Genomic DNA, 25,062 nt, shown 5'->3' on the forward strand with positions numbered 1-25,062 from the left:
GGTGCCAGATCCACCAGCTGGCAAGCGCACCAAGATGAGGAACCCGAGCCTAGGGAAATTTCTAGCCATCTCACCAGGCAGTGGGTGTGGCCCAGGCCCCCTTGTCCTGCACCCTCCGTTCCCCACTTCCCTCCAGCTTAAAGCAAGTGGCCACTGGACATTAACCGGGTGGAGAGTTCACCTGGGATAATGAGCGCACGAGTCTGGGAGCTGTTGGCCTGGTCACTCCAGGGCACACGGGCTGATGACGTGCCCGTGGCCACGCAGGGCTCTCCCCTCCTTGAGCCAGGAAAGCCCTGGCCTGTCTGTGCTGACTGTTCCAGGGGAGGGGCCGGAGGAGCAGGACCCAGTTTCCACATCAGTCATGTCTCCCCAAGCTTGAGAGTCTAGACGTTTGACACATAATGTTCTTGACCTCTTTTCCTGCCCAGTGTACGTTTTGTAAGGCCTATCCCGTCACTAATGTTCTGGCTGTGGTCAGACATTTTTTTCCCTTTTCTTGGTTAAATGCTACCAAGGTGGGGCAGCTCAGTCTTTCCAAGGGAGGGACAGTGTTATGAAAAGTCTAAGGGATGCCATGTTTATCTTTTCTTCAAGAGTTCCATAACCGTTGCTCTGTTGGCGGGGTGGGGGTGGGGGGGACATGCGTGGAAAAGTAGTGGGGAGCAGGGCAGAATGACCCTGGGGCTGCTCTTGGGGTCCCGGGTCCTGAGGTCTTCTTAGGTAATACGGTCGCCTTCAACTCTAGAACAGTCTACCAACCTCATTTCTGCCTAAGTGTGAGGGCAATACAAGCTATTTAGGAATTTTGAACTAACAGTAGAATAAATCTTTCCAGATCTAATTTCTGAAATCAGAATGCTCTCTACCACATAAGCATGAGTAAACATTTATTTTCTAATATAGCGCTCAAGTTTTTAGTAGAATTTAGTTCTCACTTTCGAAATTCACCCGAAGGGAGTATAATCTTGATAACTTGGCAGTGAGGATCAGGAACCTTTTAAAGATTCCCAGAGAGGGGGCCGGCCCCGTGGCTGAGTGGTTAAGTTCGCGCGCTCTGCTTCGGCGGCCCAGGGTGCCGCTGGTTCAGATCCTGGGCGCGGACATGGCACCGCTCATCCAGCCATGCTGAGGTGGCATCCCACATGCCACAACTAGAAGGACCCACAACTAAAAATACGCAACTATGTACTGAGGGGATTTGGGGAGAAAAAGCAGGAAAGAAAACAAAGATTCCCAGAGAGACATGACAGGTAAACGCAATCTGTGATCCTAAACTAGGGAAAAGGATGCTATGAAAGGCAGTACTGGGTCAGTGATGTTAAGGTTAACATCAACGTCAGATTTCCTGAGGTTGATAACCGCATTGTGATGATACGTAAACACTGAAGCATTAGGGGTTAGGGAACATGATGTGTGCAGCTTGCCCTCAAAGAGTCCAGAACAAAAAAGCGTGTATGTAGATACGCACACAGATGCAAACGTCACAGCAAAAGGGGGGAAATTGAATGGGGCGACTCAGGGTACATGGTCTATAGATATTCTTTGTACTATTCTTGTAATTGTTATTTAAGTTTGAAATTATTTTCAAATAAAATATTTTTAAAATACTAATAAAAACAAACAGAAAGTCCTTTTGACTTAGTAATGTCACTTCTAAGAATAAAGGGAAATAGTGGGAAAATGATCTGGATGAAGATAAATGTACATTGAAGGATGTCACCAAGGCGCTATTTATGTTGGTTAAACATTGGAAATAACCTAAAAGCCCACGCATTGGGGGCTGTTTCCTGAATTACTCACAGGATGAGAAGGAGCCACTGGGGCCAGGCAATTCAGGCAGGAGGCACGCAAGAAGCCCTGTGGGCAGCGAGCCGGTCAGTGGGGCCGGAACCTCAGGAAGGCCCTGTAGCTGCTGTGGGGCGTGTGGGACAGAGGAGCCAGATCAGCAGAGCCAAAGCCCCTTTGGCTGCAGATGTGAGTGGAAGGGGGTCAGGAGCAGATGCAAGACCCTGAGTTAGAGGTCCCTGCAGTGGTCCAGATGAGAGACGATGGAAGCTTGGCCTCTGGTTGCTGCCGGTGCAGAAAGGCCCAGAGACACGGATTTGGTCTGGAAATAGAACTGACCGCACTTGGGGGGCAAGGGTGAGCGGGCATCCAGAGGAATCCCAAGGTGCTAACACAAGCAGCTGGTGGAGGAAGGCTGGGGGTGGGGCTGCAGCATAGGGCAGGCGGGGGCACCAAGAGTTGGGTTTTGGCCTTAATTGTCAGAGAAGTCATACACCCTTGGAACGTCTGGGTCCAGAGCTGTTCAGGAGAGTGGGCAGGGCTGGAGGTAGAAATTGATTTAGGGTGAGCGCTTTTATTTTTCTTTTTCTGCTTTTCCTGTTTTCCATTTTCCATAATGAATGTGTATTAACGTTGTCAGGATTTTTTAAATTACTTAGGCAACTAGTTAATTAATTACCAGGTGGGTAACGAGACAGTGGCCACCCAGCAGGTCCCCACCTTGCTGAAGAGCGTGAATGCAGCCCCCTCCCCAACTCCACAGTCTCCCACGCTTTGGCCCCCACACGAGGCCTGGCTGTCCAGGAGGGCAGGAAATTTGGGATCGAGGGGGTGCTGCACACTGGCCCTGTCCAGCAGGGCTGCAGGTGTCCCCGCTGCAGCACTGCCCTCCCTGCACCGCCCCTGCTCCCCCAGGCCCACCCAGGGGCGGCTCCTGGTCCTGCACACAGTATCCCAGGGAACCAGCTCTGACCTGGGGGACTTCAGCACTTTGTGGAGCAGCTCCTGCGGGATCTTCCGGAGGTGGATCTGCGTCCCCACCAAAGGGACCAAGTTCATTTCCAGCCATTTCTCGCAGGCTGTGGTGAGCTGTTCTTCCTTGTACTGAGAAGGCAAGAAAGGCTGAGTGATGAAGGCATTCCTGAACTCTCGGCGCCCTCTCCTGGACCGTGATGATGCTACAAGCATCTTGGGAGCGCGGTGCTGCAGGCGAGCTCAAACCTTCGCCGTAACGTACAGAAAATACAGACGTCCTGCAGCAGAGGACATTTCCTGAGGGTTTACTATGCCCAAGGCACAGCACTAGGTTGATTTAAATCAATCCTCACCACAACCCCGTGAGGCTAGTTCACTAGTATCCCTATTTCACTGATGGAGAAACTGAGGCTCCAAGATTCCTGCTCTTGCCGGCGGTCACGCAGCAAGTCAGTGGCAGAGCCAGGAGCAAACCTAGGTGGTCTGACCACAGGGCTTGCATGCTGAAACCTCTGGCCTAAAGTCAGTGACAGGTCGCGGAAGGTCCTGTCGGGTGTGCCTCACGTGGAGTTCTGAGGCTAGTAGTGGGCGCGTGTCCTAAAAGTAAGAAGAATGAAAGTCCAGAGAAAATGGAAAAGGTCTCCCGGGGCCAGGGACCTTGACAGGGGCTTACTTAGTATACCTTGCGTGTCCTCAGGTCTTCCCCAGGCCAAAGAGTGGCTGAGAAATGCTGACCGGAATGTAAAGATTTCACGCACCCAGGGACTGTCTAATGACCAATGGAGTGACGGTGAGGACATCAAGTTGTCTTTGACAAAATAGGTACTTAAAATATCGCTAGATGTTATTTTAAGAACACTGTGACACGTTGATTATGCATGAACCAAGCGTTAGGGTCAAATGTGTCTGTTTCAGTGTGAGCGTCCATCCAGGTCAGTGGTGGCCTCACAGGCTGGAATCAGGAGGCCTGGGGTTCAGACCCAGCGCTGCCACTCAGAAGCTGTGTCACCCTGGCCAGGTCTTCCGCCCCCTTGGGTCTCAGCTTTCTCTTCTGAAGATCAGAGAGTTAGATTAGCTCATTTATTCCCAACAGTGACTGGGCCCCGGTGGGACAAATGTCACTTGACTCCAACAAGAATGTCCTGGAAGGTTGTCTGCTGTTTTGGTGAGAAAGGTTGTTAACCCCCCCAGCCCCCACTCCCATTTTTAAGGCTTTTCTACCTTTTTGGCATTAAAATATCCTTTTAAAAATAAGATGATTAAAAAAGTTCAGTTGGCAAAATAAAATATTGGCACTCTGAAGTTGGTGCCTTCGGGTGGGTTTTTTGGATGTGCGTCTGGTGCGTGAGGTCCGAGTCTGGGTGCCCCTGAAGGTCCCCCAGGCGCCCTGTCCAGGTTGTTCTCACCTTGCAGCCGGCCAGGTAGACGTTCTTGATGGTGCTCGGCGTGAGTCCGCTCATCATCATGGCCACGCACCTGCGGAGAGAGGGCTGCTGACCTGCCGGCCCCCAGGCTGCTCTCAGAAAACGGGGCGGCTCCAGAGGTTTCCATTCAACTCCAGACGGCAGCAGGGGCCCTTCACATGGGAGGGAGCCTTGCCTGAGGGATATGAACACGGGACAGGAGGACAAGACCAGCAAGGCCTATTGCAAGAGCTCTGGCCTGGGGGAGGCGAGGCCTGAGATCAGACCCTTCAGAAGGCAACCAAGCAGCTGTGACACCAGGGAGCAGCGTTAGCACTCGAGCTGAAGCCCCTAAGGTGTCGTACTGAGGTTTAATTTCAGCCAGGATGGCCATCTCTGCCCTGCCAGAGGCATTTTCTCCCTGCACAGACCACCACTGTGCTGCCAGAGGATCCTCTCACTCCGTTCCTCTCTGTGCACAAGTGGATTCAAAGAGCGACTTTCTGATGAAAATCTTGGTCCTTTCTCACGACTAGGCCTCACTTACTCATTAAAGATCTGTTTACTGAGCACATACCATGTGCCAGGCACCTGGTGAGGCCCTTGGGGTGCAAAAAGCAAAGCTGATGGGCCAATGAGACAATACACATTAAGTAAACATTTAGAAGATAACCACATTATTACAATTGTGTTAAGGGTTAAAAAGTTAAAGAACAAGGTGCCAAGGGAATGCAGAAAAAGGGGAATCTAACCTAGCGGGGGAAGGATCGGAAAAGTGACATTTAAAACCTGAAGGAGGAGGGCAAAGAATTGGCCAGGGAGGAGTTGGGAGACCAGCATTCCAAGAGAAGGAAACATCATGTACAAGGGCACTGAGGCAGGAGCAGGTGCTGTACTTTGAAGGAACATCAAGGATAGCACAGCTGCAGTGCAGTGGGGCAGGGGGCAAGACCAAAGAGGAGATAAGCTGGGATGGACAGGTGGGTGGAGGGTTGGATATGCTAGGCGGATGGCGGGGTCGTGGAGTTTCAGTGACTCAAACAAATTCATAGCGGATATTAACCACTCTTCAGCACAATTTTCTTAAGGCTTGTTCACATTACATTGTCAAACAGGGCCCAGAGAATAGCTACTGGGATCTCGTGTAGAAGCACAATCTTGAACTCATTATCACTCAATGGTTATCCTAAGCTCGGCCGAGATACACACTGCTTGTGGACAAAAGCTTAAAGGATACCCAGTAACTCCCGCACATATTCTAAAATGTATTCTTCAATTAAGCCAGATCAGCAGAGAGCTGGGGGGCTCATTACCACCATCAGCTGCATCCCCAAAGAATAGCTTTTACTGAGTTTTATTTTGGTGTGAAGACTTTGCCAATACCAAGAAAGAATAATATAATAAAATTTATTCTTGCATTCACCCTATGGATATTGTTGAGGACATTGATCATGATGTCACTTAGTGTCATCCGATGAAGACACCTAGGGTTTTATTACCAACGGTAGCTTTGCTTCTCCCAAGCCACTTATTTGTTTTTGTCTAACATCACTGATCAAATTTCCCTTTTCATATTAGCTGCTAGGAAGCTCAGAGCCAAATGTGTGGCCCACCTACAGCAAGAGTATAGGTTGTTATGCAACTTCAGCCTCTCTGTCCTTGTTTTTCTTTCCTCTTTTTCTTTTTTTTCTAACTATTTTGTGCCCTGTTATTTTATGTATTCTTCTAAGTCACCAAAAGCCCTTACTAGAACAAAGCAAGAAATAATGAATGAATAAATAATCTGGTCATGATCAAGGTACTTTACCCCTATGGATCCTAGGATTTCCCTTCACCACAGTGAGACTGATCGCACCCAGTTGAAGGAATTGTCTGGAGTATTGGAGCAATCTGGGCTGCATAAACACGAGACTCTGCTGTCATCTCTCGGGCACTTTGGCTGGTGAGATTGGAGTCCCTAGTGCTATATCTTCACTGCCTCTTGGAAGACCTGCCTCCACCCCTCCCTCCCACTGCCCCTGCCTAGCTCAGATCCCCCTCACCTCTCCCCTGGGTCTCTGGTACAGCCTCTCTACAGGTCTCCCTGCCTCCACCAGCTTCCGCCTCCCCATGGCATCCTCATGCTGTGGCCTGAGGGTCCCAGCAGAAAGCACAGAGGGGGTCCTGTCCCCATCCCCTTCCGAGCTTCAGGCTCTCTCCTCTGCCGACAGAACCAGGTGGAACCTGCCCACGTGGGCTTCAAGGTCTGCATGATCCTAACCTCCCCACTCACCTTTCCCTTCATTGTTCCATGCCCCTCCCCAACTCCGGCCACATGGGGTCTTAGTGGCCGAGCATGTCCCCGTTTCCATGCTCCTCTGCCCGAAGTCCCCTTCTCTCTCACCCTTTGATGGCTGGAATCCTTCTGAGCTCAGCTCAAGTACCACCTCCTCTTGGAAGTCTCCCTGATTGCTTCTCCTCACATGCTCCCCTTCCTTTGATTTCCATGGCTTCCTTCTGCCTGGTATTCTGCCTCTTCCACCACTCCCCCATGAAACTACACACTGCCAGGAAGCAGCCCTCCCAGCCTAAATCCATCCCCTTAGTGCCTGCTGTGTGCTGGCTTCTGTTGCTGGTTCTGGAAATACCTGTCATGAACAAAGCTCCTGTCTTCCTGGAGCTCCTGGTCTCACTGTCAGCCGAGCTCACCAATCAGCAGAGGTGGAAACTGAGGCATGAATGGGGCTGTGCAAGAGGGTCAGGTCCCACCTCTCACCAGGCACAGTGTTCTTAGGTGCTGGCTTCCGTCAGGAGAGATGCAGGGGCAGAATTAGCTGAATTTGGAGGTGGGATACAGAAATTCATGCTCCAGGAGGCTGACACCTTCGCCTGTGCTCTCCCGTTCTCACTGTCAGACTCACTGGCCGGGCTGGGCTGGAATGGTCAGGCTTCCCAGACCAGAGGACACAAAGCAAGCCCTGGGACTACCCAGGTCACTTGTCCCTGGGCTCAGGGAGGGTGGGGGTTCCTACTTCTGGAAAGTCTAAAGGCGCAGATGGAATTCAGTCCTGCATGGAGGCAAGGAAATGCCCTTCCAGCCTTGTGAGCCTGGAGGGACCCAAGTGACCCTTAGGGAGATTATGTGTGTGTGTGCGTACTCGTGCGTATGCGTGCATATGCACGTGACAACCATGATCCCAGCAGTGCCAGTGCAGATATTGATGCGTGAGTCTAATGAACAGCACCCAGTGGAAACTGCATGTACACACTTCATCCCCTAAAGATGAACACCCTCAGGTATGCAGGATTCAGACCTAGGCAGCCACCTCGGTGAAATTTTGCACTGGCTAGGAGCTCGGCCGAGCTGACCTTTGATGCCTCATCCAGCACCTTAATTTATGATGCTATCAAAGAGACCTGGGGCACTTCTGTTCCACTGCGTGCACACACATGCACACACACACACCACATGCTAAAGCTTGTGCTGCCACACCCCTGCCAACTGCACCATCAGCCTCTCAAAGGCAGGCGAGACCCAGCCCAGCTGTGTGCCAGGCCTGCCCAGCTCTGACTGAGAATAGCAGGCCCACCACCATGATCTGTAGAATCTTGGGCACCGCCATCAGCCCAGGCAGGCTGAGATTCATTCATCAGTGGAATGATAAGTTTGGCTCATTATCTCCAAAGCCCTTCCTGCTCTGGCTCTCAAAGGAAGGCATGGGAGGAGGAAAGAAATGAAGAACCTGTGATTCTTGGCTCAGCCACAAGTAAGCCAGGCTGGGCTTCGGAGAGTAAGATGGGGCTTTGAATCTGGGCCCGAGGTCGGGCAGCCGAGGCTCCAAGACAGACATAAGGTGGCTGGAGGCCCTGCTCCAAGAGGAAAGCTGGCCTTCCAGCCTTTGGGTCAGAGATGTCTTCCTGGACAGCACCAGGACATAGCTGCTCAGAAACGCCTGCGTAAGGAAGCTGTGATTTAGTAGTTATTTATGTCACGAGGCTTTGCCGAGCTGAAGATGGGTGACACAGACAATGAAAGGGGCGTGGGGAATCTCAGGAAAACCCAGCCTTTTCCTCCATCACCTGCGAGGTCAAGGCCAGATTCCTTAGTCAGTCCACGACCCTACACAACCTAACCCTGCCTACGACTGCTGGCCTCCCATCTCCCACAGTGCCCCTCCCCACCCGTCTGGCCAGGCCGACATGCCAGAGTGCCTTTTCAAGACTCTGGTCCCCCTCAGCGTGTCCTCTGCTGTCACATCCAGGCCTTGGAGAGCCTGCATCCCTCGTGCACGAGGCCTCTGCATCCCTGACGAGGCTTCAAGATGCTCCAGATGGAGGCTCTGCCCCAGGAATGAGGCACTAGCTCACAAACGCTTGTGGGATTGAACCTGGCTGTGTGGACTCTACAAGTGAGTTGAGACCTGTAAGGTCCCTGGGAGAGATCCTGCCCCTGCCCTCCACAGAGCCAGCTAATGTCCTCTCTTGGCTTAGATGGGAAGTCCATTCACTCATTCATTCATTCATTCCCTCAGATAAAGAAACTGAGGCTTAGGGCGGTGACACAAGCCAGGCAGACCATCCCTGCCCTCAATCTCCTCTCTCTACTGAAGTGCATCAGAAACCAGGAAATCAAAGAGCTAGAAGATGCCACCTCTGTGTTTAGGACGTGAGTGCAGTAGCCATACATCCCTGAAAAAGCCTGAGGGAAGGGACAGAACATTCTAGAAAAATTAATCCCATCAGTTATTTTCCATTTGGTTCCCTTACTCTTTAATAAGCATTAATGGAATGGAGGAATATTACAGGATACAAAAAGAGGGGGCAGTTCTAAGAAATGTTCTTTCTAATCACAGGTACCAGTTTTACTTGAAATTAACCACACATACACAAAATTTTCCATTTGGGAATCCTCACCCTTCACTCCTCCCTCACTTTACTCATTTCCTGTGTCTTGGAGACTGTTGGGCAGGAAGCTTCAGAGGTCAGGGAGCCTGCCCACCTGGTCCTCACTGTTCCCCGGTGTACTGGAGAAGGCCAAGGAATCATTCACAAAGGAACAGATGAATGAATGAAGGTGTGACCGAATAAACTCATGAATGGCTGGCCCTAGGAAACCCCGTCTGACCAAACGCCATTGGAGAGAAGGGGAGCAGGGACGTCAGGACTATGAATGAGCAAAGGACGTTACCACATCACTTGAGCAAAGCAGAATGGGACAGACTTAGGGGTGCAGGTTCTGGGGCCCCTCGACCTCCTTCAAGTCCTGGCTGCTCTATGTGCAACCTGGGTGGCCTTGGGCAAGTTACTCACCTCTGGAGGCCTCGGTTCCCTCATCTGTAAAGTGAGCATAGTAACATACCTCCTCCTAGGGCTGCAGGGATGAAATGAGGTAATCCCTGCAAGGAGCTGGGAAGCACATCTGACCACAGCAAACGCTCCGTCTCAAAGCCCTTTGTGCCAACATCCCCACCCCCGACCAAGTCCTGTGAAGCAGGCAGGACAGGTGTAATGAGCCCCATTTCACAGCTGAGACCACTGAGGCACATGGAGAGACTAAGGAGCCGCTTCCAGGTGGCTGAGCACAGACCCTGAGGCTCACATCCTGGGTTGCTTTCAGTGCTGCAGAAAAAGTCTAACGAAAACTGGGAGCCCAAGAGTTTCAACCTTCCAGGCTGCATTTCACTGGCTGCTTAGGTGCAGCAGAAACACTGAGCTGTCTCCATCGCTCCCCCACATTTCCAGCATCCACAAGTTCTCCATGAACGCAGGTAACCCTGGTCGGGGTGAGGCCGCTCTCACATTCGATGCCAATGCACTGTCAATGCCTCCTAGTCCTCACACCCGGACCCCGCTGATGGGCAGCCCAGGGAGGCCGCGGGGTCTGAGTACCAAGGAGAAAGGCTGTGCCCAAAATGGGCAGTTGGATTGATGGGCAATTTTGACTCCAATCTTTGCATGTTTCTCTCTTCTGAAAGATATACAATGACTGTGTGTAACGTTTGTAAAGATGAAAATGCTATTTACAAGGAAAAACAAGGTAGAAAATGAGTAGGAAACATGAGCCCTGAGATTGATGGGAAGTCAGCTTACCCTCAAAGGGCCAGTTTATGGGTGTGGGCACCAAATGGAGAGAGATTTTTTGAGCCCAAAATGAACACAGGTGAAATTGATAAGCATGCGCAGTTTGAGTGCTATTGGGAAGTCACTTTGTGCAGAGGCAAATAGCTCCCACGCATGGAAATTCCCCTATTTGCATTTCATTCCTGTGAGTCCAGAATCACTAGTTAAAATGAGCATGTTGCTGAAGAGGTAGCTCGGTTGTGAGCTCATAATGCCTTAGTGTGAATTAGTGTCTTGGTTCCTTTGCAGACTCAAAGCTGTGTGCAAAGAAATCCTGGATGTTCTAACCTACGGAAAAGGAATGTTCTAAGCAATGGGCCAGGAGGCCCCTTCCTATCCCGCCCAGGGCTGGCCCTGGCCCATGCCTCGCCACCATTCCTTACCTTTGAAACAGGGTGCTGAACTGGAGAATGTGAGCGGAAGCCAGCACACCCAGCATGTCGTCCATGTTTATCTCCGCCTCGCTCATGTAGAGGTTCTTCAGGGCTGTGGCAAAGGCTGTAGGGAGGCAGCATCCGAGGGAGAGAGCTGTCAGCAGGCCGCTCTGCACCCCTGAGTCCCTCACGCACAGGCAGTGCCCTCCCTGCTGGATGCTCCAGTGTCCACTAGCTTGGTGGCCAGAGACACCATTAGAGAAAATGCACCTGCTCTGACCTGGATGCAGACACCACCCGGGCTCCCAGCTTCCCAAAAGGAGGTGAGGATGAAACTAAAGAAAACTGAGCTCCTGCTGAAAGGATGGTCCTGTAAGCTCGTCCTCCAAGTCTGTGCCTCAGGGGTTCTTTCCTCACCGCAGGCCCACAGCCTGTGCAGGGAGGTGCCCTCCCAAATATGCGCAGAAGGTGGAGTGCATGTTGGAGCATTTTTTTCTCTGGAGATGACATATAACCTACAGCAGATTTTCCTTGGAGTCTGGGGTCTTCAAAGAGGTTAAGGACCCCTGGGAAGAGCCAGGATAATTTGATAGTGTGGGAACTGAGCTCCTGTGGCGAGGGAGCAGATGACCTGGTTCGTTCTAAATTCTACCTGGTCCCAAATAGCACTGTGGGGCCATCCCGAGCGCTCTGAGGACAAACAGCCCAACCAGCACTCAAGCAGATGATTTCTTGACATGTCGTATTAACACAGAAGTCTGTTTCTAGGTGGCGAGATGGGGAGAGGGTGATGAGCCCAAGGGAGTCCCCTTGGGGAGGCCTCTGCTGCTGGAAGCCCACCAGCGAGGGGCCTTGGCGGGAAGGGGAGAGTTTAGCGCTGGCTGGGGACAAAGGTGGGCCTGAGAGCTTCCCTGGGCAGTGGTGCCCTGGGAGGGCAGTGTGCGCCCGGGGGGCCATGTGCACCCAGAGCGGCAGGGACTTGTCCCTGGGTCCGTCTGAGAAGCCTGCTACTTCCTTCCACCCCTGCATCCTTCACGCCTCCTTCCCAAGGAGGAGCACCTCTCTTTAGCAGCATTATGCCTTCTTGCCTCCCAACTTGTCCCAGCCTCTCTCCCCTCCTCTCTTTGCATCATTCAGGCATTTCTAACAAGGAAGCACTGAACGTTGTGTGACACTTGTTTGCTGTGTTTTGTTGTTGTTGCTTGTTTTTTAAAATCTGGGAGGACCACTGGTTCAATGGCATCTTGGAATATGAAGACAGGTGTACATTACCAACTTTAGTCACCAGGGGGTCATTGATCTTCAAGGAAATGATCATCTTCTTTATGGGGGGTCTTTCTTTGATCTTCCCAGTCAAGTGAGCTGGTAAAGGAAATGTGATAAGGACATATGGACATGACAGCCACAGTGACTTGTGCAAGATACAGTGTCAGGCTTCCCACCCTTTGCACAACCTTGACCTTGGCATGTACCACACTGTAATTTGTTTGTTTTTTGTTAAGTGGATGCATTTTTGAAATGATTATTTATTTTGAAATAACTGAAGACTCACAAGAAGTTATAAAAATAGTATAGAGAATTGCAGTGTGCCCCTCAGCCAGCCTCCCCCAATGATATAACACAGCCACTGTGACAGTCAAAACTGGGAAACTGATGCTCACACTGCACTTCAAATATTTATGACTACGCCCCTCCTTGCTCTCTCTTTCCCTCCTCACCCACCCCCACCCCATTAGGCTGTGAGCAGTTGGAGGGCAGGGGGTGGGCCTGGGTCATCTCTGCACCCCGACCCTGAGCACCCAGCTCAGACATGGCAGGAGAGAAGAGCACAGGGACCGCCTGCTGAAGGATGAATGTGGGACTGAGGCATCCACCCAGTGGCTCTTGAAACTTTGTCCCACAGATCTCCAACCAGGGGACCCCCACCACTGAAGGCGTCCAGGAGGAAGGGAAAGGGCAGCCTGATTCACTGCCAGCCTCCCCCATCCACTCGGGGTTATTCTAAAATGTTAATCACAACACACACTGCTTTCAGGTCTCCAGTGGCGTCCTACACCCTTGGCACAAAGCCAAAGCCTCTCCAGTGGCCCCAGGATGCTCCCACCAGTCTCTGGTTCACTGTGTCCCAAACCTGCCTCCTTGAGGCTTGTTTCCCAAGTGAGTCTCGGGGCTCCCTCCCTCCCCAATCAGGGGCCTGCCTGACCCCATATATAAGGTAGCACCACCTCCCCCTCTCCCCCACCAAATGGCTTTATTTTTCCTCCTGGACTAACCACCTGCTGTTACTACCATCTGCTACTACACCATGGATCTGTGGGTCTACTATCTGTCGGGCACGCACATGGGATGGTTTACTCGCCACTCCATCCCCAGGACCCCGCACAGTCTTGCACACACTGGTGCTCAGTAAATATCAGCTGAATTGACAGAATGAATGGAGTCCATTGCCAGAATCCCAAGCCTAGTGAGCTCAAGGTTCCAGATAATGAAAAACGACATGAGTCAGGAGCCAAAAACTGTCACAGTTTGCAACTACAAAGACTGCAGGAAAAAGAGAGAACAAAGATGCATTTTCCTCAGGCAAGCGAGGCGGCCTCCCCTCCCCTCACCAGGCTCACGGCACCGGCTCTGTTCAGGCTCTCATTCTGCAAATATTTATTGAGCACCTACTGAGTGCCAGGCCTTGCTCCAGGCTCTGGATCATTTTCCTCTCCTGGATTTCTGCACGGCCTCCCATTGGCATGCTCCATTCTATCATTCACCCCCATTGGGAGGAGTAAATAAGATGATGCTGGTGGGTGCCTGACACATGGTAGACACCTAGGAGGTGGTCGTCAGTATCAGTGTGTATCATGCTATTTATCACGCTTTATCATCATTTGGGGTTTGCTTCTCTGTCCCCTACCCTGACAGTAAGTTCCCAGCACAGTGCCCGGCGTAGGCTAAGCACTCAACATTTGTTGAAGAAAGGAAGGAATCTTAGCTAGGGCGGGTAAGCAGAAGACAGAAGTTCAACCTTCCCTCCTTTTTAAGGAAAACCTCAAAATCCTATAGGAAAGTAAGAATTTGATCACATGCCTCTGAGATGCTCTTAAACCAAGGTGGTTCATTTTTAGTAACAGTGCCGTTTCCTTCTTGGATTTCATCCCAGAGAATAAAGATGCCCGGCTAAAGTACAGCTGACCCTCCACTCTTGGTGGAAAGATAATGAGCAGCTGGGACAGCTTTGTGTGGCCAACGGGGGGCTGCGTCTCCACAGAGCCCGCCACGTCAGGGCTTGGTCAGAAACGTTCTCTGCTGCCAACTCCAGGACAGCAAGGCAGATGTTCTCAAGAACACAAGAGCGGTAACTGTGAGATGCACATACGATCCATCATGGTGGGATGCATTCTGCTTTCACAGGCACAGGAAGGGCTGGACCCACTGAAAATCGTGGAGACACAAGTCCCAGAGCCTGGTGCAGTTGGTGGCACTTGTGGGAAGACCCTGGAAAGTGAGGCAGTCAGGGCGCTGGGGTTTCAGCTCTACACCCACCCCAATGTTCCCTAGTCAGGCCCAGCCTCTAGCGGGGGCTTGGGTCAGAGCGGCTGTGTTAGCAGGGTCAGATCTTCTCGACGAGACCATTCTAGACATGTTAAAGACCATAATGTTAACAATAACTTCATTTTCCCGTTCCAGATTCTCTTGCTTTTCAGTGTGCTCACTGTCTGGGCCTCCATGGCCTTTCATTGGAGGCCAAGTGAGAGCTCTGCCCTGGGCACAGGTGACATGGAAGGAAGAGCTCAGCGCCACTCTCGATGACCCTGGACAAGCGCTTAGGAAGAGCGAGGATCGTGAGCAAGTATGAAGGCTGTTTTGCGGCTGTGGGAATGCCGCAGCCGCGCTCGGCTCCCAGCTCAGCCGGGAAGGGCTGAGTCAGACGCTTTGTGGCCAGGAAGAGTCCGGCTGGCAGCCGGGGCCTCTCTCCAGGCTCAGGGTGGGGCAGCGATTGGGGGCCCTGGCAGCCTGTCTGGTTCTGGAATAACAAGGCTTTGCTGCCACATCCTGGAAATGTAATCCCATCCTGACTGGCATGCTGGCTGGCTTGGGAAACCTTAAATTTTCCATGACACCTGCTTATGAGTCGTTGTTCTGAGGCGATGCCAACCTGTTACCCAAAGAAGAAGTTGGCAAGGCTGCCGGAGAAGAGCTTATGGGACAGATAAGATGGGGATTATTAGGATTAAAAAAGGAGAAAAAGAAGAAAGAAGTCACTTAAATACTTTTTGGAATGAGGTGGAATTAAGGAAAGGGAAGGAAAAATAAAATCGATGTACACGTGTAAACCTCTACCCAGCACACTTAGGGTAAACAAGCCACACACATCAGAACTATGCCTCCTGCCAGAGAGCCCCTCAGAAGACTCAACACAACCCACTCCCTCTTCTCAAGAAGTAGGGAGAGTCTCTGTCTCAGCCGGCTGGACAAGATTGGGTTGTTAAGAGAAAAATGGCTGACACTTCCTGTGTGTTCACACACGCCAGGCATTGTTCTAGAACTTCACGCCTACACCTCTAGTCTTCAACGCAACACAGTAAGAATTGTTGTCCCCATTTTATACCGGAGGAGACTGAGATGAGATCCCGTGATGAGGTCACACCACGGGCCTTGCCCTTAACTGCCAAAGCGCCTAAATCAGATAACCAAATGCCCAGCCGGGGTCTCTCAAAAAAGGGGGTGTTCGGGCCTCCGCACTGGTGCCGGTGAGAAAGTACCTTGCAGAAGCTTCTCCAGTTCCTTTATGGGGCTGGTGGTGGCCCGGGCCAGGGCCCCCAGGTAAAGCTTGGTCAGGGTCTTGGACTGAAAAAGCTGGGGCTGATGGAGTTCCCATTTAAAGCCCAGGCATTCGAGAATCACGTCTGAGGAGAGAAAGAGATGCTGAGCAAACAACTCAACAACGGCCCTTCCCGGAGACCCCGCAACTCCTTCTCCCATGTTCTCCATCGAGGATGACAGTGGGGACCTTTGGGGCTTACTGGCTCCCAGGGGATGTCACAGGCAGACTCACAAGGTAACACAGAAGGCAACGAACATCCAAGGGAGCTGTTGACCAACAGCTGCAGGACTTCAGAGGCACACGGCTACCTTCCAGTTTGGGGAATTGGAAAAGCCTTCATGGGGCTGGGACACTGGCTGGGACACTCCTGGGGGCCTCCTCTTGCCTTCCCCATTATGGGGTTTCTCAGCCTTTGCACTGCTGATATTTTGGGCCAGATAATTCTCTGCTGTGGGGCCATCCTGAGCATTGTAGGATGTTAGCAGCATTCCAGTATCACCCGTCCCCATAAGTTGTGACAACCAAAAATGTCTCCAGACATTGCCAACTGTCCCCGGGGGAGCAAAATCACTATCCACTTCCCTATTGAAAACTCCTGGGCGATGAGTGCCTAATTATTAGCCACTTGAAAGGCAACAGCAAAGTGCAGTACAGTAAAAGGGCTGTCACCAGGGAGCAGAGTCCTCGTGAGCATCTTTCCTCGAGGGAATGGGGATCATCAGAAAGCCCAGCTGGGAGGTGGGAATTGAGACACAGTGTGAAGACTGTAAAGGGCTGTATGCGGGGAGTCTCACCGTGGACAGCACAGGTGACTACAAAGAGAGAGGAGAGACTTTGATACGAGGCCAGATGGAGGATCCGAGGATGCCAGGCCAGGTGAGGCATGAGGGGCTGTGGGTGGGAGGGCTCTGCAGGCTGGACCCTGTGTTAGCACAGAGCTGGGGGAATGGGGTGGTGCATGGGTGATCCCCCAAACCCTAAATCTCAGTATCAGACAGGACCTCGAGGGCCACTAGCCCTTCTACTTATTTCTTGACCTTGCTGTTACTTTAACCACGTGACCTTGGGTACCTGCGTCTTCTCCTGTTATTCTTATTGTTATTCACTAACTCCACGATACTGTTTGGTGCTGGGGTTTAGAACCTGGGCTCTCATCTCAAATCTTGGATCGCCTCAGGTGATGGTCTGGTTGTGCCAGGTTAGAAAGAATCTCACCAGATCAGGGTGACTATAGGCAGAGGAATGTGGATAAAGCGTGTCCCCTCACTGCACATCCACTTCCTCTTCCAGGATGGCGAATGCATGGCAGACATCCCAACCAATCCCGAAACTCTTTCTCCTGGGCCAGGAGACGGCCTCAGATTCCTTCTCAGGGCCCCCAGTCAACCAGAGTTGACAGCGAGAAGAAATCAATTAGCCCCTCCTAGGGAGGAGGCTGGCTCTGACCTCAGGTAGCCACACCGTGGGGTGGGGTTTATCCAGAAAAAGCCCCATTAAGGAGCTGGCCTGTCCAGCCTCCTCGAGGGGTTCCATGAGCCTTTTCCCAGCTGAACAGACCTAGTCTGGTTCTTGATCCTTCCTCAGAAAAGTCCTCTTGGACAAGTGTCAATGTGACATCCAACTCATGACTGTTTAGAGCCCAAAGGGTTGGAGAACAGCTGCCCCGTGCTCGAAGGGGCTTCTGCTTAGTGGTCCAACCCAAAGCCTATTTATTTGCATCAGCACATCTGTCTTCATCATGGCCATTAGCATATGAAAATGTGATTGTCCAGCTTGGTTTCATTCATCGTGCATTTGACAAATATTTACGGGCACCTAACGTACGTTAGACCTGACCTTTGGTCTGGCTTCCTTCCATAGAGACCCCAAGACACCCCTGAGGTCAGAAACCTTCTGCCTGAATCTACTGGTGACATAACTCACCTGCCTCTCCATTTTGGACGGCCTTGTTCTTCAAGTTCTCAGAGAAAATTTTCTGAATTTGTGAAACGTATAACCTCAAGGAAAAATACAAACAAAAAATCCAGGCGTTAATAGGACATTTTTCTCCAACTGCAACCTGTGTCCTTCCAGGACAGCCTCCCTGAAGCATCCACTAATCAACCTTAGCGTATTTCGCCCCATGAGAGTTTCCACAGGTCACCTTTGTCTGCCAATTTGATAAACCATAAGCTCGGATGGGGGGCTTGAAACGTGAATTCCTGTTCTCGGTTTGCGGGCAGGCCTTACCAAGGAGGGAGTTGAGGCTACACCTGGCTGCCTGAACCACACCTCTTTTGACGAATGTTTAAATGTCTAGCAGACAGCAGGTGCTCAATAAATATCTGCGTGAGAAAGGAAGAGAGGGTTCTAGGCATTCCTGGGAAGTGAACTCATCAATACCTCTGTCTAGGGGTCATGCATGCCCCGGTCTTATTGTGTCTGAAAGCTAAACTCAGAATCTACCCTGAACCCAACCCTGCCACTCCACCGGGAAATGGCACCGGCGGCGTCTAGTAGCCCAGGCCAGCACACTGAGTGCTGTCACATCTTATCACTTGCCCAGATCTGACAGAATATCTTTTGAATTCATCCATCTCTCCTTGCCCTCATTGCTATGACCTCCATACAAATTACGATCATCCCCCCCGAGTCACTGCCAGTCTCCAGACTCCAGTGTGCTCCTCTTTGATGCACACCCTGCACTGCAGCCTGAGGGACCATCTGAAATGCAAATCTGGTCTTGCCTCTCTCCTGCTGAGAATCCTTCAGTGTCTCCCCAGTTCTCCGAGGGAAAAGCCCAAACTCCTTAGCATGGCTAGCCAGCTCCTGCTTCTCATCCTTCTTCACTCTCCACTCCAGCCCTTCTCTACAGCCTGAACTCGCCATCTCTCGCTTCCATTCTCTTGGACCCATGGCTCTCTCTGCCAAGTAGTGCTCTCCTCGCCTTTCCACTTGACGAGCTCCTGCTTATCCTTCCAGATAAGCTTAGCTATTGCTCTCTGGGCAGGCTGGACCAGCAGCCCTCCCCACTGCTGCCCTGGGATTACCCCCATGAAAACTCCTTCCACAGTGTCTTGTGGTTGCCTTTTACCCACGCATCCTCTGCACTAGGCTCTGAGTTCCACAAAGACAGATTCAGTGTGTATTTACTGCTGTAACCCCAGCATCGCCATCATGCAAGTGCTTGATAAATATCCGTTCAATGATTGAATGATGACAAAGGTAAGATGCTTTCCCATAAACACTATTTTGATCCTGCTGAGCAAGGAAATGAAACAAAGTTTGAGTCACATATTCACAGCTTGAAGACAGTCATCCCAAGAAAGCCAACCAGCCAAGGGATACTTGATGACCACATCTAGTCACTGTCACCTTTGCCATTCTGTTTTCCAATGATCCCAGGAGTCCTCATGGGCCAGGGTGCACGGAGGAGGGCTTGGGTGGGGGTACCTGTGTCCAGAATAAAATCAACCACATGCCGCCCTTTCCAGGTGGACAGGGTGGCTACAAGTGACTCAGCCTCAGGAAGGCAGTGAGAGTTTGAGTTGTTTATCCAACAGGAGCAGTGGACCTGACCCAAGCCAGCCTCAATTCCCCTGGTGGTTTGGGTCATACATCTGGGAATTGCTAGCCCAGGTCGAGAGTTCAGACCATGGTCTCAAAATGGAGCAATGGGCTTTGGAAACCATGGAGCTATGCCCATGAGCTCAACTACCCTCACAAACATCCCTGCCATTGGCTGAGCCAGGAGAAGCCAGACGAGAGAAGTAACCACACTGCTCTCTCCTGGTGTCATGGCTGCTTGCCAAGATATACCATTCATCATGCAGGCTCTGCAGATTCCAAGGCCAGGTTCATTTTAGGACCATTGGAAAAGTTAATGGAATAAATGACATCTGTGAGTTGTCCTCTTTACTGTTTGGGACTAAATGGCCTGTGATGAAGTGGCATGTGGGGACGTTGGGAATGTGCTGTTAGGCTGGGGCTCGCTCTCCCCGGTCATGACCTATGATGGAGAAACAAGAGGGGAAAGGGGGAAATTCCATATATTTCTTACGGACATATAGACTTCCTACAGCAAGCCATCCAAAGGGCTTTTGGCTTCATATTTGCAAAACTCTAATTTGATTTTCTGCCCTTGACTTTGAGTTTGGCTAATGGGATGTTAGAGGATGTGATGTAGCTGAAGTTTTGAAAAGCTCTTGTGCAACTTGGCTTGCCCTCTTGCCTTCTGCCATCACCATGACAAGAACATGTCCAGGTTAGCCCACTGTCTCAGGAGGAGGGTGAGAGGCTCATGGAGCAGAGCCGAACCGCCCAGGCAAGCTGAGCATAGATTGGCTGACTACCAGATACACGAGTGGTCAGCCTGCCAGAGTGCCTACTTGCCCCACCCTGCCTCTGGACCACAGCTTCCCGCATCACCAGGGAGAGATCTGTTGTGTTGGAGGCAAGGCGCTTTGATTTGCAGAAGGTGCTAAGAGGCAGAGTGACACACGGGGTTGGCGGCTGGCAGAGCACAGGGCTGACACCTCCCAAAATGAGGTCACCAGGATCGATAACTAAAAGTGCTGCCCAGGCTGCAAAGATAATTGCTCCGTGTATTGAGCATCTACTATTTGCTAGAAATAACGCCAAGCATTTTCAATGTACTGTCTGATTTAACCCTCAAGATAACTCTTCAAGGGAGGCACTATTATTGCCATTTCACAGATGAGGAAACAGAGACTCAGAGAAGTTAAGTGACTGGTTAAAGGTCACAGAGCTAGAAGATGGAGAAGGAATTCCAAGGCTGTCTGATAGACTCCTTTTAATAGTCCTAAAGCTTAGCACCAACTGCCATTGTCCTTTGGCTTCTGTGCCCCACCCTCAGGCTACCAACCCCAGCTGAGCTCAGCGATTCCACAAACCAACTCCTGGAGACCCCCACTTCCGCTGCCCAGCCACCCTCAGCAGTTTTCAGCATCAGTTTCCCTACATTCCCAGGCCCCGCTCCAGCACCTCCTGCCCAGCCTGGCCCTGGTGCTAAGGAACACAACGAGCTTTGGCAACAACTCTAAGGCTTCCCCAGGGCTCTAACCAAACAGAATATAAATTCAAGATCGTTCAAGGCTATGAATAGCCAATGCCAAAAGTAGCGACTCACAGCACTCAATTTTTCTAAGCTGTGGTCATCAGAGAATTTAGACACCAAATCCAGATGAGTTTTGATTTATTCAAATGTGCACCTGTGGGGTGGGGGGCGCAATGGAGCAGGGCTGGCCAGGGGGGTCTAGAAAGCAAAGATCAGGGTACTCGCTCAGCAAACATGGAGCAAGGAGCTCTTGTGTGCCCAGGGGTCCAGCCCGTGCTCAGGAAGATTCGACTGTGTGCTCACAAGGCAGATGCTACCAGCCCAGGGAGGGCAGTGCATCCGCTGAGACCAAGGCACCAGGGCAGTGAAGTGTTCCTTCTGCAACAGGGTCCAGCTCTGTGTCCCCAGGAGAGGCAAGAAAGGACTCACAATAAGAAGAAATGATGCTCTGAGCCAGCTGCCTAGAATACTTTGGAAGTGAGGGGGAAGCCAGCTTCTAATGAATAGGAAGCCAATCAACCAGGTGGAAATGGGCATTCATGAGAGGGGTTCAGACTCTGAGCCAGGACTAGCTAAGTTTTGTTCGTCAACAAATCAGTTGATAAACTTATAAGAGAATCCTGTTAGCATCCAACGTTCCCAATGCAAAGGAGAATCTACAAAAAACATGGTCAGTTTCTCTCTGCACGTTTATCACTGCCCACATTCTTAGAGGAAGTAGACACACTGACCCTGTGCATCCCTAAGGGATGGTCCCAAAGGCAGCCTTCCACACAAACGCGCCTTGTGACAGCCCATCTGCCCAACCACAGTGGCCCAGCCACGGGGCACTTCCCAGAAATGCAGTTCACCCTGAGGGGCCCTTCTGGCCATGGGCCTGTGCTCTCCCTACCTGTGTGGGTTCTTCAGCGCCTCATCAAAGTCTATGCTCAAAGCCTTGCACAACTGGGAGAGTGCCAGCAGGTCCCCGGAGACAGGCTGTCTGGGGAGACGCCACCGGTTGGTTGCACCAGCGATCCTGCGCTCCAGCCGAGGTTTGTGCTGCTGGGGAAATAAAGAAAGAGAGGAAGTAGTGGGGTTTTTTTTTAACCTCACATAAATGCCAGGTTTCCCAAATTGTACAGCAGAAAGAAAATCAAGGCATATTTTAAAATGGTGGTTAATTTTCAAACATGGCCAGTATTCTCATGAGCCATCTTCCTGGGGCTTCCCAATATATTGTACTCAGTAGACTGAGGATTTCAAGCTACACAGTAATTTGGAATTTCGGATCTAGGACAGCAGGTGCCAGAGGCAAAAGGCCAGGGAGAAGGATGGTTTCTTTGTAGGTGGCTCTGAAGAACCCACGGCAGGGAAATGGTTCTTCAAGAAATGGTTCTTTCAGAGCTTATCCTAACAGGTGATTCAGAGAGATACCAAACTGAGGAGACCTCAGCCAGGGACTGTTCTTTTTTGTTTTTTGGTGTTTTTCTGTGGTGAAATACAAAAGACATAAAATTGGCCATTTCATAGTGTGCAATTTAGTACATTTACAATGTTGTACAACCAGCATCACTTTCGAGTCCAAAACATTTTCATTATCCCAAAAGCAAACCTTGCCCCCATGAAGCCATCACTCCCAATTTCCTCCTCCCCCAGCTCCTGGCAACCGTTAATTTGCTTTCTGCCTCTACAGATTTGCCTATTCTGGATATTTTGTATAAATGGAACCATACAATATGTAGGCTTTTATGTCTGGGGTCTTTCACTCAGCATGATGTTTTATGAGGCATGTATCAGAATTTCATTCCTTTTCATGGCTGAATAATAGCCCATCGTATGGAGACCCTACATTTTGTTTATCTGTTCATCAGCTGAGGGACACTTGGGTTGTTTCCACCTTTTGGCTATTGTGGATAAAGCTGCTACAATCATTCACGCATGAGTGTCTGTTTGAACACCTGTTTTCAATTCTTTGAGGAGAGGCCCAGCTGGGTCATTGGGCAGGAACTTTAGACTTTTTCTTGAGGCCCCAGGGCATCAGCAATTTCCTTAAGGAAGCAGGAGAATACCCAGCACGGATATAAACCTGAAATGCGACGGTTCAAGGAAATCTGGCCAGGAAAAGTGCGTAATGAGGGACCCATAGGAATGGGTGCCATTGAGCCTAAGCCACGCCAAGCACCAGCGGGGTGGTGGGGAAACTGGGGCCACGGAATGAAGGATCTGAATTCAAATCCTGTTATTGCCACAAACTAGTTGTGCGACCTTGGGCCAGTCATTTAACCTGTTAGGCTTCTTGGTTCTCATATGTAAAATGGGAATGATGACAATGAGGATGAGGATGAGGATGATGATGGTGATGGTAGTGATGTTAAAATGATAAAATAAAATAAAGTTTGGGAACTATGTTTTAGTATAGTGCCTGGAATATGGTGGGTGATTGAAAACTGTGGAATCTGACTCTAGAAGCTGGCCTGCTGCAGTGTGAGACCTGAGTGATGGTGAGCTCCGTCGGCAGGACCCCGAACATGCTCTTCCCAGCAGAGTCAGTAATAAAGCTGGAGTCCTGGGTGGTGCAAGACCCACCGCCTGTGGAAACCTGGTGATACCACCATAACCAGGAGCTCTGCTCCACCACCGCCTGCCCTCTCGTAAAGCCGACCTACTCACCGGGTTCAACATTTTCATGAATGACAGTGGCGATTACACGGGAGGGGGCGGTGGGGGGAGAAGCACCTGGAAGACAAAAGAGGTAAAGATTAAATTTTCAACACATTTCCAAAAGGTCTCTTCAAAATATTTTGGAGGAGATTGACCTAAAGAATCTATATTTTGGATAAAAGAATGAGTAAGCCTCGAGTGGGGAATATTTACCAAATCAAGAGAATACCTCATTTTTTTTTAAAGCACATTAGTGGACAGAAAATTCTCTGCTTTGTGCTTGAAAAGTGGCTCAGATGAGACAAAATAGGTGGTAACCCACGATTCTTCACCCTTTACCAAAGGATGGGAACGGGGGCAGGGTTTGAAGTAGGCTGACCATATGATGTGCTACTTACGATGGCCCCTCAGCTCCAGACCCCTCCCGCCTCCCAGCCTGGAACCCCCAAAGCCCCTCTCTACCCAGTCCAAGCAGGGCCGGCCACCAGGGATGCCCTCCTTGACTCTCAACCGGATAAAAAGGACCGGCCGCACTTACTGCTCTGAAGCCCCCTCCTCAGCACAGGTGCATTTACAGGGGATGCTTCTTGAATGGAGGTACTCGCATCACTTCAGTCTCTGAATTACAGGATCCCTGGGGCTGTTCGTCTTCTGAGGCTGAATCCTGAGAGAGCTCGGGACATTTGGGGCTCACCCTTTTCTTCTTACGCGCCAAGGTGCCTTGGCAGGGGAGCTCACCTTTGGTGTCCTGGGTCGTCGTGGGCACCATGGCAACATCAGGGAGGTTCCGAGCACTTCCTGTCCCAGGCCCAGTTGCAGCGCAGCTGGGGGCCTGGGGGCCGTGTGGGAGGCTGTCGCTGAGGGGCTGCGGGAGCAATGCTCAGCCCGGGTGCACTTCCTCCTCGGCTCCCTCCTGAGCGGAATGGTGTCATGCCTGTTTCCACTTAGTGCCATGTGTCCTTAGAGCATCTGGGGAAACCCGGAAGATTCTCTAAAAGGGCCTCAGGGAGAACCACCCCCCCTAGTCCTCAGGCCTCATCTGTAAATCAGATCCGACCAGAAGGCCCTCAGATCCCTCCCAGCTTTGGCATTCTGGGGTCCTCTAATTTCTAGCTTTAGTGTCCAGAAATGTTTTGGCAAAAATATTTAAGTAAAAACCAGAGGGTTTTACTTTATTAAAAGCTGTGTCTGATGATTTATTTTGTGGGTAGATGATTTTTAATCTGCTCTCTCTGGGAACTAAGAACTGACAAAAAGCTGGGGACAAGGCCAAGCATCTTTATTCTGGGGGGCGCAGGGCGGAATCTTACAGTGTCCTCAGCGACTCGGTCTGTCACGTCCAGGCCCTGAATTAGGAAGGGGGAGGTGGGGGCCACATCTGACGGGCCGGGGAAACTTGATCCATGGAAGTCCTGGGCCTCCACCCCGGGGCTCATAGAAACCCCAGCTCCAGTCAGGAGCCTGGAGTCAGCGCAGCTCGTGAGTCCTGAGGGCAGGCTTCCCTGAGAGCCTCCACGTGCAGCCTCTCCTGAGTCGTGTAACTTATAAAGTAAAACAGGAAGGGAGCTGCTCTGCCTACTTGCAGTGGTATTCTAGAAACTATAAAACACCCCATAAACGGGGGCACCCCTGAATGTCCCTCCCTCCTCACCCTCAGATCTGCAATTCTCCCTCTCCGGACACCCACAGTCTGCTTTGCAGAGTAGTTGGTTAGCGTGGAGTGTCCTGTGTTGGCTTACCCATCCCTGCGTCCCCACAGAGCCCACCAACCAAACTCTGCCCCAAGGAAGCGTTCAACAAGCGTCTCTTGACTTGATAATTGAATGTACCAGTCCCTACCCACTGCCCTGCCTTTGCACACGGATGGGCACTCTGTGTGTGTGCACGCACGTTTATGCATGTGTGTGT

General features: G+C 51.1%; 1 protein-coding gene across 1 annotated transcript in view; it reads right to left on the bottom strand.

The window, feature by feature from the left end:
* BTBD16 (BTB domain containing 16) overlaps window positions 1-23,923 on the bottom strand; it is a 48,271-nt gene extending 24,348 nt beyond the window's left edge. The window contains exons 1-8 of the mRNA XM_070504512.1: window positions 23,849-23,923; window positions 21,404-21,555; window positions 17,379-17,452; window positions 15,394-15,537; window positions 11,912-12,001; window positions 10,649-10,763; window positions 4,170-4,239; window positions 2,762-2,892 (exon numbers count right to left, since the gene is read on the bottom strand). Coding sequence (XP_070360613.1) covers window positions 2,762-2,892; window positions 4,170-4,239; window positions 10,649-10,763; window positions 11,912-12,001; window positions 15,394-15,537; window positions 17,379-17,452; window positions 21,404-21,555; window positions 23,849-23,923 — 851 coding nt within the window. The remainder of the gene's footprint in view (window positions 1-2,761; window positions 2,893-4,169; window positions 4,240-10,648; window positions 10,764-11,911; window positions 12,002-15,393; window positions 15,538-17,378; window positions 17,453-21,403; window positions 21,556-23,848) is intronic.
* Between the last annotated feature and the right edge of the window lie 1,139 nt (window positions 23,924-25,062).

This window comes from Equus asinus, chromosome 2 (genome assembly GCF_041296235.1).
Source record: "Equus asinus isolate D_3611 breed Donkey chromosome 2, EquAss-T2T_v2, whole genome shotgun sequence".
NCBI lineage: Eukaryota > Metazoa > Chordata > Mammalia > Perissodactyla > Equidae > Equus > Equus asinus.